Source organism: Anguilla anguilla, chromosome 10, assembly GCF_013347855.1.
Source record: "Anguilla anguilla isolate fAngAng1 chromosome 10, fAngAng1.pri, whole genome shotgun sequence".
Lineage (NCBI taxonomy): Eukaryota > Metazoa > Chordata > Actinopteri > Anguilliformes > Anguillidae > Anguilla > Anguilla anguilla.
The window spans coordinates 22,847,124-22,860,403 of NC_049210.1; the positions used below are offsets into that span (position 1 = coordinate 22,847,124).

General features: G+C 43.7%; 1 protein-coding gene across 6 annotated transcripts in view; it reads left to right on the forward strand.

The window, feature by feature from the left end:
• LOC118206226 (astrotactin-2-like) overlaps window positions 1-13,280 on the forward strand; it is a 466,985-nt gene that overhangs the window by 373,574 nt on the left and 80,131 nt on the right. Inside the window, exon 18 of one of the 6 annotated variants that reach the window (XM_035378599.1) lies at window positions 8,329-10,956. The exons of the other annotated variants lie outside the window; for them this stretch is intronic. Within the exon in view, the coding sequence (XP_035234490.1) occupies window positions 8,329-8,514 (186 nt within the window). The 3' untranslated portion in view covers window positions 8,515-10,956. Of the gene's footprint in view, window positions 1-8,328; window positions 10,957-13,280 lie in introns of those variants that run through there. 6 annotated transcript variants of the gene reach the window in all.

Genomic DNA, 13,280 nt, shown 5'->3' on the forward strand with positions numbered 1-13,280 from the left:
TGGTGGTGTATGAGGTTCGTGCATCCTGGTAGGGGAGAAAACACATCCGCAAACCGTTTTTGCAACAGGGCAAGGTCTGCTCTCTGACTTGGCGAGAGGTGGCTATCTGAAAGGGGTGGGGTCTGATTGATTGAATTTGCTACCTCCGGCCCCAGCTCGTCCCTCTCCTGATCCACCGTTACCAGAGAAACAGCCACCACCTCTTTCCATGCTTTTAATAAATTGAGGTGATAAATCTGTTTCGCTCCCTCTCTATCAGCACGCTCCACCTCATAGTCAACCTCCCCAACTCGTCGTGTGACCACGAAGGGCCCTTGCCACTTGGCGAGTAATTTTGTACTGGAGGTTGGAAGTAATACCAGGACTTTATCTCCCGGCGAGAATTGTTGTAGTTTCGTCCCTCTATTGTAGTGCCTCTGCTGACGTTCCTGAGCCTCGAGCAAATTCTCCCGTGACAACCGACCCAGTGTATGGAGTTTTGCTCGCAGGTCCATGACGTATTGCACCTCATTTTTGCTGGGGCTTGGACCGTCCTCCCAGCTTTCTTTAACTAGGTCCAATATTCCCTGGGGTTTTCTACCGAATAATAGTTCAAAGGGAGAAAATCCCGTGGAGGCCTGGGGAACCTCCCGCACTGCAAATAATAGAGGGACTAACCATTTATCCCAATTTCGGCTATCGTCGTGAATGAACTTTCGAATAATGGACTTCAGAGTTCTATTAAACCGCTCCACAAACCCATCTGTTTGGGGATGGTATACACTGGTTCTAATAGAGCGAACGCCCAGTAATCCGTATAGCTCATTTAGTGTACGTGACATAAACGAAGTGCCCTGGTCAGTCAGAATCTCTTTCGGGATTCCGACGCAGGAGATAATTTGAAACAGAGCTTGTGCAACACTCTTAGCTGAAATATTGCGCAACGGCACTGCTTCGGGATACCGGGTCGCATAATCCACCAAGACCAACACGAAACGGTATCCCTGGGTGCTCCGTTCAAATGGCCCGATGAGGTCCATAGTGATTCTATCAAAGGGAACCTCTATTAAGGGTAGTAGGCGCAAAGGCGCTTTTGGGGTGGCCGGGGCGTTCACTAATTGACATTCGGGACAGGACGCACACCACCGACGTACGTCCGCCCAAATGCCCGGCCAGTAAAACCGAGCCATTATTCGGTGTAGTGACTTATCATACCCTAAGTGTCCCGCTATGGGGTTGTAATGAGCCGCCTGGAAAACCATTTCCTGGCGGTTTTTGGGTACCAACAACTGGGTCGTTTTTTCACCGGTCTGAGCGTCACGACACACTCGATACAACCTGTCCCTAATAATAGAAAAATAAGGGTGCGAGAGTACTGCATCGGGGCGCACCTGCTGACCATCAATACGCATCACTTGGTCATAGGCAAAGCGTAAGGTGTCGTCCCGAGACTGCTCGAGTGGGAAATCCTCCGCGGGTTGGAATACAGGACCCCGGGGAGTCTCACCCGGAGGCTTGCCTGGGTCCCTCTCCGCCTCGGCCGTGTCGGACGGCCCTGCGCCACCACCGTCAACAGCACACACGTCACACTTCCCTATCGGTTGTGATCGCATCCCCAGCATGTTTCTAGAAATCTCCCTAAACCCCGCCCAATCAGTACCCAAGATTAGGGGATGCGCAAGCCGGGAGCTAACCGCAGCCTTCACGATATGCGTTTTTCCCTGGGAACAAATTTCCACGGGTACTACCGGATACTTGTGCACATCTCCATGCACACACCGAATGGAAACCCAGGGTGCCTTTACCAATGCCTTAGTTCGAACCAGGTTTTGCTGGATCAGGGACTGCACAGCCCCCGAATCCAACAGCGCCTGGTGTTCACTCCCTTGCACCCTTACCGGGATGCAGTACGCTCCCTCCTGATCGGGAGCAGAAGTGGACGGCCCGACCACCCGGACCACCTGCCCCACTTCCATAAGTGGACAATCGCGGCGCAGGTGACCCGGCTGTCCGCACCGCCAACACCCCGGTCCGAGCGTCTGAGGCGCCCTCTGCGAGCCGGAGCCCCCTGCCACTGAGCCTGGACCTGGAGAGGGAATCGGAAAAAAGAGGGGATTAGTTTGAGGGAAGGGAGGGGGCAGAGCCCTGGGGACAGGGGAGGGGCCAGTACGAGGAGGGGGTCTCCTCCTGGGCGCCGGTTCCGGCCGTGCTTGCTGCTGGGAGCTGGGGTATAGCGCTAGGTGGTCCCCCGCCAGGGTGACCGCCCCCTCTAGAATGGTCGGGCGATGGCAGCGCACCCAATTGGCCGTTCCCTCCGGCAATCCTTCCAGGAACTGTTCCAGGATGACCTGCTCCACCACGCCCCCGGCGGACCGGATCTCCGGTTGCAGCCAACGCCGGGCCATGTGGGTTAGCCTTTGGGCGTATGCGAAGGGACGGTCATCCGCCACCAGGTTCGCCGTCCGGAACCGGCGCCGGTAATCCTCCGGGCTGCAGCCCAGTCGGTCCAGGATCGCCGTCTTCACGGTCTTGTAATCCGCCCGGGCTCCGGGCGGCAGCCCATGCGCCGCCTGTTGGGCTTCCCCAGTTAAGAGGGGCAGGAGGTGTACTACCCACTCCTCGTGGGGCCACTGGCACGCCTCCGCTGCCACCGCAAAACTCTCCACGAATGCCTGGATGTCATCGTCGGCAGTCATTTTGGGTAGGTGGATCCGGAGAGGGGATCGGGACGGCGGGTCCCGGGAGCTTGTTTCCCCGGCGGCAGTCAGCTGTCTGGAGGGAGGCTTGTGCACGCAGAGCCTCCATCTGCTCTGCGTGTACGGCCGCCTGCCACTCCTGCATTTGGGCCATCCCCTCCAGCTTCCGCGCCAGCGCTACGAGAGGCTGCGCCGTCTCGCTCCGGTTTGGATCCATTTCTGACCTCCTCTCTCTCTCTCTCTCTCTTCCTGCCGTCTCCCCGCACGGGCCACCACTGTAGCAAGCTGAGTGCCGCCCCGCCCACTCTCTCTCTGCAGCCAACGCAAAACCACGCCCACCCTACCACAGTGTCCTTAGAAAGTTATACTGTGAATAACAAAGTTTGAGAGAACAGAGCAATACTTTTATATGTATTCATGATTGAGGGTTGCATATCTTCAGTAGTTCAGTCATTTGCACTGACAAATAGATTTTGATGATCTACAAAACACATTGTGAGGTGGTAGAGAATAGTACAATACATGTCAATGTTTCAGGGTTGAATATGTACGTTTTATTTTATTTTGCTCTTTTTCTTATCTGTATTTATATATATATATATATATATATATATATAATATGTGTGCACTTCTGCAATGTTCTCATATTTGTGAAATAAACTAAAGTTGTGAATCTACACTTATTTGCACTGAATTGGAAATGATGATGTTATATAAAATTACACCGTGAATATCAAGGTTGTACAGAATAGTGCACTATAGCGGACTTACAAGCTATAATTATATATCTCCAGTATAATAGGTTTTGAACTAAAGTGGGCTGGTCTGAGGCATGAAACTCCCGGGCTGAAAATAAGTCCCACTCCGGCCCTGCAAATCACCTATATCATCCTCCGAGGCTCCACGTTCATTCGGTAGCCATCCCACCACAGCCAGACAGAAGGACATGTTGTCAGTTGCCATTTGGCGCAAAAGTTTCCTGAGTAATTGGTGGCTGTGAGACTCAAATGGCCTTCACGTGCAGTGGAAAATGTCAAGCAAAGAGTTGAGGTGGTCAGAGATATTGGAAATAGCCATTTTAACTAGGTGAATGATTCCATATAGATGGTAACAGTAATTAAGCAGTGTTATAACAATCTTTACACAGAGTATACCTCTTAGCATGTGGGAACACTGTACAGTAGCTACTCCGTCGTGCCGGTGCAACTATTTTGTGTTTTCCTGGTTTGGTATTTAGCTATTCTAGGCCTGATGGATTACTGAGTTAGCTGGATGACTGCACTGAGTAAAACTTGGAACCCTCCCAGATCTGGAACATGGACTGAAAAAGAGCTGCTCTGGGTTTTACTGCATGCAGTTATCCAGCTAACCTGAAATACCCCCTTTAGTTAGAATGTGGATATAAACACTGAATCGCAAGTTGAATAAGTAACATTACCAGGCCACATAGGTCTATCATAGCTAGCTAACATACTTGTAAAGTGAATGACATGTTATCTGTAACCCTTTTGAAGTTGTTAGCAACTTTTGTTAGCTCTCTAAGAGAATTTGATTACATATAATGTTACCGAGATAGCTTGTACACTGTATCAAATTAATTTCCCCTGATTTAAATAAATGCAGGTGAATTATCAAGCTAGCTAATTTTTATGGAAGAACAAAATTTGATACAAAGGCTACCCAACCTCGGGCATCTAGCTGTGTAAGGTAGACTAACTAGCCAAAAGTAAAAAACTTACTTTCAGGTCTAACACTATACAGGCTATACTCCCCATCGCTTTTCAACCCCTTGGTGAACTTCAGCTGATGCCAATGAAGAAAAGTGATTCCAATGTTGACTCTAGTTTTTTCAACAAGCCCTATCATTTAGTCTTTTTGCTTCGCTGTATCTAGACTTCTTAGCATCTGCCGTTACTGCAGCTGACTAGCAACAAACACATTGTTGGAATTTGATCCCAAACCAGAGAGGCTCAGTAACCACGCCCACTCATCCCCACGCATAAAAAAGTGTCACGCCCAGATACGTCCCAAACATATTTTAGAAATACAAGTAAAAGGAGCACAAATCTGGCTAAAGTTTGTAAAGACTGAGATTGCCAGGTATATCATAGATCTCATAAAAAACACGTTTTCAACGTACAAAAATGCCAAGTTACTCACACATACAAGACATACACCGTCTATAACTCATTCATTCAAACTGGCAAAATCTAGGCCTGCCATTAAAAGTATTGATATCAAAATGATGCCAAGTTACTGTACTACAAACAATATAGGTTATCTTGCCTCACCAAAATTAAATAAGCTGTATTCCAAAGCAATGTATGTCTTGTATGTGTGAGTAACTTGGCATTTTGTACGTTGAAAACGTGTGTTTTATGAGATATCATTTCTTTTTGCAAAGCGAGAAAGTGAGAAATGCAAAGTGACCCTTTAAGAAACGGTTGTGGATTATGGCTATCCTTGTGTGAATTTATATAGTCTATATAGCTTTGCTATATATGCAAAACAGTATCTGTGACAAAGGGTGCAGTGGCATAAGTATGAATGCATCAGAAGCGCAGCTGAAATATGGCCAGTGTATGTAGGCAACTCACAGATTTGACTGCCATCCAACGTGCCTTGATTGACAAAATTATCAGCAAGCCCGTAGAATTAGAGCTCCCTAGGTTACAACTTGTGTACCCTTCTGTCCAGAGGTGGGTAACCCGGCTTCAAAGAGTAAAAAGACTGACCATGTATTTGCTCCACCACCATGCACTAAAGCAGCTGATTCTAATTAGCATAACTCTTCACCATGGTAGGAGAACTAATTATTGTAATCAGCTGGTTTAGTGCATGTTGGTGGCGCAAATACATGGTCAGTCTTTTTACTCTTTGAAGCCGGGTTACCCACCTCTGCTTCTGTCCTGTTCCGTCTTCTGTTATTTCGTGGAGATGCGCTTTTAGTGTTTGTAAGGTTTATAGGCATTTTGATAGGCTTATCTGCAGGTCGGAGTCCTCTTCACTGTTTTGCCAAGCTAGATCAGTCACCTTACGTGAGAACTAGGCATAGTAGAACCGGAAGAATTGATAGTTAGAAAATAGAGAACGGGATTGTGACGTGAGCAACGCAAGGCATTGTGGTATTTTAGGACACGGAAGCTACGGTAGAGACCGAGAAGTAGTAGTAGTGGAGGTAGATGTTGCGGTGGTGTTTATGTTATCCAACTTAAAAACAGGGTGGAATGGTGAATGCTTGCTGTTATGTTCCTTTTGTCATTTCACCTTTTAGTTGGTTATCTGTTTTTCTCCTGCACGATCTTTGTTTCGGTTTGTACTATGGGCGTGGTTTCCTCTAACTCTCTCCCCCCAGCTGATCACTCTCACCTGTTTGGGTTGCATTCTCACACACTAGTTAATAAATCGCACTTCATTCACCTGTTCCCTGTTTGCATGTTCAATTATCTCTCATTTCACTCACCTGCTCCACCTAGTATATATTCTCTGTTCCCCTGCTCTTCGGTGCCAGATTGTGCCTGTTTACAGTGCCTTTCAACGGTTTTCGCTTGTCAGTTTGTCTCGTGCTTGATCTTGCCTGTTTTCCCAACCACCAATTTTTGCCTGCCATCTTTGCTTTGTTGATTTCCTGTTTTGACCTTCACCTGTTTCTGGACTTTGATTTTGCCTTCTGTTTTTGTATTTTTGCCCTGGTGGATTTTCTGGTTTTGATCTTTTGCACGAACTGACTACGAGACTGCCTGCTGTATTGTGTACCGTTGCATTCAACATCTCCTATGGGAGTTTCGCCACTTTGCTGTCTGAGTCTGCATTTGGGTCCACTCAACTTTGATCTGTGACACTTGCTGTATTATCAACTGCCATAACTGTTCTCACGACCGGCGTGGGAAATGGATCGCTAATGGAGTGCGATTTGATTTTTTTTTTTTTTTCCCCCAGCTTTCCACAGGGGCCCTAAGCAGAATTTGATTTGGGGGGGGCCCCCACTGCCTCGGCGCCGCCAATACTATTGACTATTGTCAATGCTTGACCATTTGCACACCTACTGTAAATCTAACACACCCATTATCAATTGTATTAGTTGTAGTTGCGTTGCTTACATCATACCAATGTCAGCCTGGCATGTTTTTACCTTTCTATGGTTTTTAATCTTAAAAGGTATCAAACTCACAAGAGTGGTCTGGTGTTAATTTGCACTTTAATATTCAAAGTGCTATACAGTACTAAGTGGCATTCTGAATGTGGTGTACTGAAAAGTAACAAAATAAACCAGCAGACTATGCATTTACTGTAAACAAGTTAACCACTTTTATTGCTTTTGGTTCAAAAAATTTGCAACGTGCAGAACAACGATCAACTACAATTAAAATAGCTTAGGTAAACAGTACCTCCCTCAGTAAAGTTTCCTTCTTATATAAAAATAAATGCAAATGTAAAAAATAGACATTATTAAATAATAATCAGAAAAAATTCCAAAATAAACTACTTTAATTCAGACATTTACTCGTTTTATTTCTTCCTCTTACAAACTACCTCGATATTCCACTTTTCTAAGACAAGATATTGATTGATTTTATTTGGTCTTAAAAACAAACATTAACAATGCTTCACACAACACAAAAACAAAATAACATATGCTAGCTCGGCTATGTTGTTAGCTATCTTGTCTTAGGAAAGTTAACATTTGATTAAACATCCCTAAATAGCCTTGACATCTTAAATCCACCTAATTGTATGTATAATAGCAAGCTAGCTAACTAGAGAAATTTTGATTTTAACGGCTGAATCTAGCTAATGTGTTTAAAATGATAGCTAGCAAGCTAACGCTAGCTGAACATACCTAGGCTGAACTGAAGTCTTGTTTGACGCATCTACCAACCAGTGGAATGTTTATGGTAAAATACTGTAATTAGTTGTGCAAACATACCTTTATCTTGCTGTTTTTTCTCATCATCTGTTTTCTTCTTTCTTTTCTCTGCTCCAGAAAGATATGTCCTTCTTTGCGACATTACTTTTTTGCGGCTTTTTCCATCAACGCAGAGGAGAGGACTGTAACCTAACGTTAATCTGACTGACTGTGCTTGCATCAAAATGCAGTTAACGTCCATTACAGTGCGCATTAATGTGACGCCATCTCTGACAGAGGCAGTGGGAATTGATTAAACCAGTAGTATTAGCTAGGCAGCCCGTTAACATAATATATTGCGTTTTTGTATGATTACCATTGAAATAATATAATATATCAAAAAAATATTTTTTGGGACATTTCAAGCGCTCTCTGGAGCAGGCGTTTAGTTCGCTTATGCGTTGGGCCGGCTCTGGCTTTCCAGCTTGGAAGCAAAACAATGGAACTCAGGTTGCCAAGTTAACAAAGAGGCGTCGCATGCCATGGGTAGCAGCTGTAAGACGAACAAACATCACCTTCAGCAACATTTCCCGACACATGTGCGTGTGTTCACGGAATTTTCACACAGGTAAGTTATAATCAAAACACATTTAACTATTATGTGGTTACCGCTAGCTCCTCATACATGGTGTAGGGTAGCCAAGATGTGTTGTTTGTTGTTGGGTTGTTGCTACACAGCTAACTTTGCACAACTAGCTGGCTGCATAGCTACATAACTAATCAAATAAATTCTGTGTGTTTTTTCAGGCAAACCAGCCTATGAAATGCTACAATGTCATCCTTACTGGGTACCTTCATTACACCTCGGGCACACAGAAGTCAAAGCAACACACACTGAGCGGTTTAACTGGAGGACAAACAGACAGTAAGCTCTCACAGGGAACAACACTGCACCTGCAGCACAAATGGATGAAGCAGCACCACAGGATGTAGCTGGAGAGAGGTCAGAGATGGATGAAGCAACACCACCGGATCTAGCTGGCCAGAGATCAGAGATGGATGAAGCTGCACCACCAGATGTAGCTGCACAAAGGTCAGAGGTGGATGAAGCTGCACCAAAGGACAACACTGGAGAACAGCAGGAATGCAGTTTTTGTAGCCGCAGGCATGCCGAAATTAACCACTTGTGGGGGTCCATGTGGAGTGCGTGATTGGATGTGTACGCACCAAGTACACCATACTAAGTGAGACCATACCAGTGAGCATGGTGCTCCCATGTGAAGGCGAGGACATGATTTTCCTTGACAAGATTGTGTCTGTGTGATGTGCCTTGACTAGCTAATATGTGCCCCAGTTTTGTTATGAAACCATCTAGTTAAACCGTATGCTTTTGACATAAACCCCCTTGTGATGTAGACTACATTAACAGCGTTATTCATATCATGCATAGGCCTACCACATTAATGGGGGCGACATAGCTCAGGAGGTAAGAGCGGTTGTCTGGCAGTCGGAGGGTTGCTGGTTCAATCCCCGCTCTGGGCGTGTCGAAGTGTCCCTGAGCAAAACACCTAACCCCTAACTGGTCTGGTGAATGAGAGGCATCAATTGTAAAGCGCTTTGGATAAAAGTGCTATATAAATGCAGTCCATTTACCAGTCCATTTAGGGCACTATGATTTCCGCGATGTGGACAGTATGGCGGAATCTAGTCATAAAAATGGAATTAACGGTAAAAATCCTAATCTCATGGAATTTAACATGTTTCTGATTAAATTAATCAAAAGCCATTATAAATTATTGTAAACAGTATAACAGCACTCCCTCTCGTGTGATATTGCTTAAATAAAATGACGAAGAGAAACATTTCCCCGTTTTGGGGAGTTGTGTATGTGGCGGGGTTTTGTACGTGCGCGACTGCGTTCAACACATCAACTAACCTAGAAAAATGAACTCCTCACAGACAAGCGTGAGGCACTCACTGTAGTATAACTACCTCCGAAATAATAGCAGTACGTTGGATATGAAAACGAAAGCTTTCTTTATATTGACAAACAGTTGACGTACATTTTGTACTTTTCCAAACAATAAACAAGTCTATTCACTTGGCACTTACGTCTCAGTCGCATATAAAATTACAAAATAACGGTCGCTTTTTTTCCTACTTTCCAGCCGCAAGGCATAATGGTACTCTTAGTTTTTTACAGTCGTTAGCCAATACAGCAGAAAAATGCATCTCGAATCAATATCAATCAAACGTAATACAAATGAAATGTATTTATTTTTAACTCTTTCTTTTTACTGTAAATAATATAGATATATGTTTAACAGCTTTCAATGAATTACAATAAATTAACCATGTAACCTATTAAGTTACAACACTCACTGAGCTGAACACAAAGAGGCTGACAATCATGTATTTCAATGGAGAGGTCTCTGAGAGATGGAAAACTTAGACACAGATAGCTCTGTTCATTAAGCAGTTCTTTAAGTTTTGCTCATTGCTACAACAGATTTTTTTTCAGATGTTTTTGTTGTGAAGCTCTTTTGTGCAGCACTTTATTTGGCCAAAATTAGCATGGTTTGCTTTGGATTAAGCTATTTTGTGTTTTGTTGTGTTCATAGTTGTATATGTATTGTCATATTTTCAGTTGATTAAGGATAATAAATTGTTATTAAATTGTTTTTGATGATAAAATGGGATTAAACCATAAAACACAGAATCCAGAAAAATTAAAACGGTAAACACGGAATTTGGGAAAAAAATAAAATGGTATTTAGAAAAAAATAAAACGGATTTCATAGGGCCCTACATAATAAATGATGGAAAATTAATGGTTAATCGAACTGTCTGTCTCAGTGTGCCGGTCCCCCCCCCCGACACCTCCCTCTGTTCCGTCTGTGCTGCAGTCTAAGTCCCGACTGAAACACACCAGTGAAACGGACAAAGCTATCGAGGTAACCCAAATTATCTGCTAAAAACAGAATTATGGACAAATTCGAAGAAGATTTTAATTCTGTTATATCACAGACTTGCCAAATACATGGTGTGACTTCGTTGAAGGACCTTCACCGCGTGTGTTTGGATACGCTGTTATCGAACATGTAGATGTACTCGGTTGCTTGCCTACAGGATTTTGGCAAAAGCTTCATTTTTCAAGCGTGGCCTACGGTATGCAAACTGATATCAAATAAATACCCAGAAAAATGGCCAGAAGAAGCAATGGTTTTGATTGTTTGCCTGTTACAATCAATAATGGAAGAGCAAGTGGAATTGTTGAACCAAAAAGGAATTAAATAAATAAATTTATCACCAATAAACAATTGTGTTTGTTTCTTTTATTATCGAACCTCGAACCGCAGACTCTGCATATCTCGGTGATAAACTTTGATGGTATTGTTGGTGCTCTGACGTTAACATTAGCCATTTTCTCCAAATAGTGGCGAACTGATGCGGGTCTGTGGAAATATTTGCCTCCGGTAATGTTTTTCCGGTGCACGTTTCAGACCATGCCTGGCCAAAGTCATTGGTACTCCCTGAAAACTTGGTATTTCACCCAGGGCGGTGCCTTACGTCCTGTTTCACACAGAGTGTTGTGTGCCTGATGTGCGTTCTCGTCGGCTCGCATTGGGTCGTCTCGTCACTTTTTGGATAAGCTAGCAAAACCGTAACCTAAAAAGTTGTTTATTAACCTAATCTTTGCCTTAACCCCAAGGTTAAACCTATAGGAGACCTCAGGCCTAACTGTAACTTCAAACAGAGATGATTTTTAAATAAAAATTTTTTGTGATCATCGATTTACGAAGATACACTTAGATTTTTGCTCCTTCTCCTTGTACTGCTGGCACGGCTACAACCGCGACTAGACTTCCCTGCAGATTTTCAAATGACTTTTACCTAACCCAAAGAGCAAAGATTAACTTTACTGTCCGATCACACTGTGATTTTACTTGACTCACTCTCATTCTCTCTCACACACACATAACTCAACTCTGATACACTCACTTGCCGATTGTACACGCACTCGCCGAGTGAACAGCTAGCGATAAGGTGCAATTCACTTTAAATTTGTTGACAAACTGGTGACGTTAGGGTTATATAATTTAATGTTAAGGTTAACCAATTTAACATTAACAATAGACTAGGGTGAATTCATTCTTTATAGCTCCATGGGTCAAACGCTACCAAGCTCCACACGTGAGGCTTGTTTAACGTACAAAGGGAACCTGTTAACGTAAAGTTAGCTTGTTAACAGTTAGCTAACGTTAGCTAGTCAGTAAATTTCATCCAATATTTTCATGGCACATGATATGGGGCACATGTTAAAACATTCTAATGTTAGCATGACTTAATGTGCTCTCAGAGCACGAGTTGAGACGGTCACGGAGCTCACCAAAGCGTGCACTGCTACGTCCTGCAAAACTACGTCCATCCGGGTGAAGTTTTCAGGGAATCCCCAAAATCATCACCACATTTGGAGCGCCGCCCAAATCCCGGGAAGGTAGCCTCCTTTGTTTATGCCTAGAACGTCAAGGCATCAACCAGGCTCTGTTGAACGAAGTGAAAAAAGTGACTGGCTCGTGAGGCTACTCCAATTCTGAATGTCTTTATTTGTGTAACATTATATTGATTAGTGCAATGCTGAAGTAAATATGTGTAAAGTTCACAGTACCAATGTAGTGCAAATACAACAGGCAAAAGAAGTAAAGTGGCAGTGTAACCTTCAAGTATTGACATTTAGTACAATTGAGATTTTAAAAAAGGCAAATATAATAGCGACTGTATCTTCTGCTTAAATGTGCAACAGTTCAAGTAATATACAAAAGGCAAATATAAATATATATATATATATATATATATATATATATATATATATATATATATATATATATATATATATAAATATAAAAACTGAACAGAAAACTTATTGCACTGAAAAGTCCAAATAGCGACTGTGTCTTCTGCGTAAGTGTGCAAGGCAAAAAAAAAAACAATGTAAAGATACAAATTAAAGACAAACTATTGAACAAAAAAGTGCCTAAATAAGGGAGATATAAATACAAAAACATGCTTGTGCTCCACTGTTTCAGTTTGTCTGTGTGCATGTGGCACAGAGCCACGGCTCACTTGCTAAAGGTGCCTGACTGAGTCCCACACACCCGAGGTGGAACCACTGGATTGCACAGTTTTCGTTGTCACAAGCCACCATGCCGTCCCGGTCTTCAGACCATCTGCACAGGCACCACAGTTTTTTATGTTCTCTAGTGCCCGATTTTTTGGCCTTCTTGTGTGAGATGGCTGTAACTCGGTTAAGGGCTTAGCATGCGGTATTGTGGAGGCTGCTCGGGTGTAGTGACAAGCCACAAGCCTGGGTAGAGAAGCCTTGAGGAAAAACTCCTGTGCCTTTGTCAGACGTGTCGTCCAGAAGTCCACATCCGGTATGATCCGAACCACAACACAGTCTTTCTGTGTCCACACTACAAAGTCACAAAACTCTGACAGAGTCGCAAAGATCTGTGTTTGTGCTTAGCTGTAGTACTTGTGTGTCCGCTTCAATTTTAACTTCCCATCAGTTAGCTGGAGACAAAAGTTACTGTCATCTGCACAGGCCTGCAGGATGGAGTTGTTGCGGTACTTAAATGTGCACTTGACTTCCAGACAGCTTTTCCCACAACATGTGCAGTGAATGAGCCCATCAGGTGATGCCCCAACTTCTGGAAATGATGGATTTATTATAAACCCACACTGCTCCACTTTCAGGT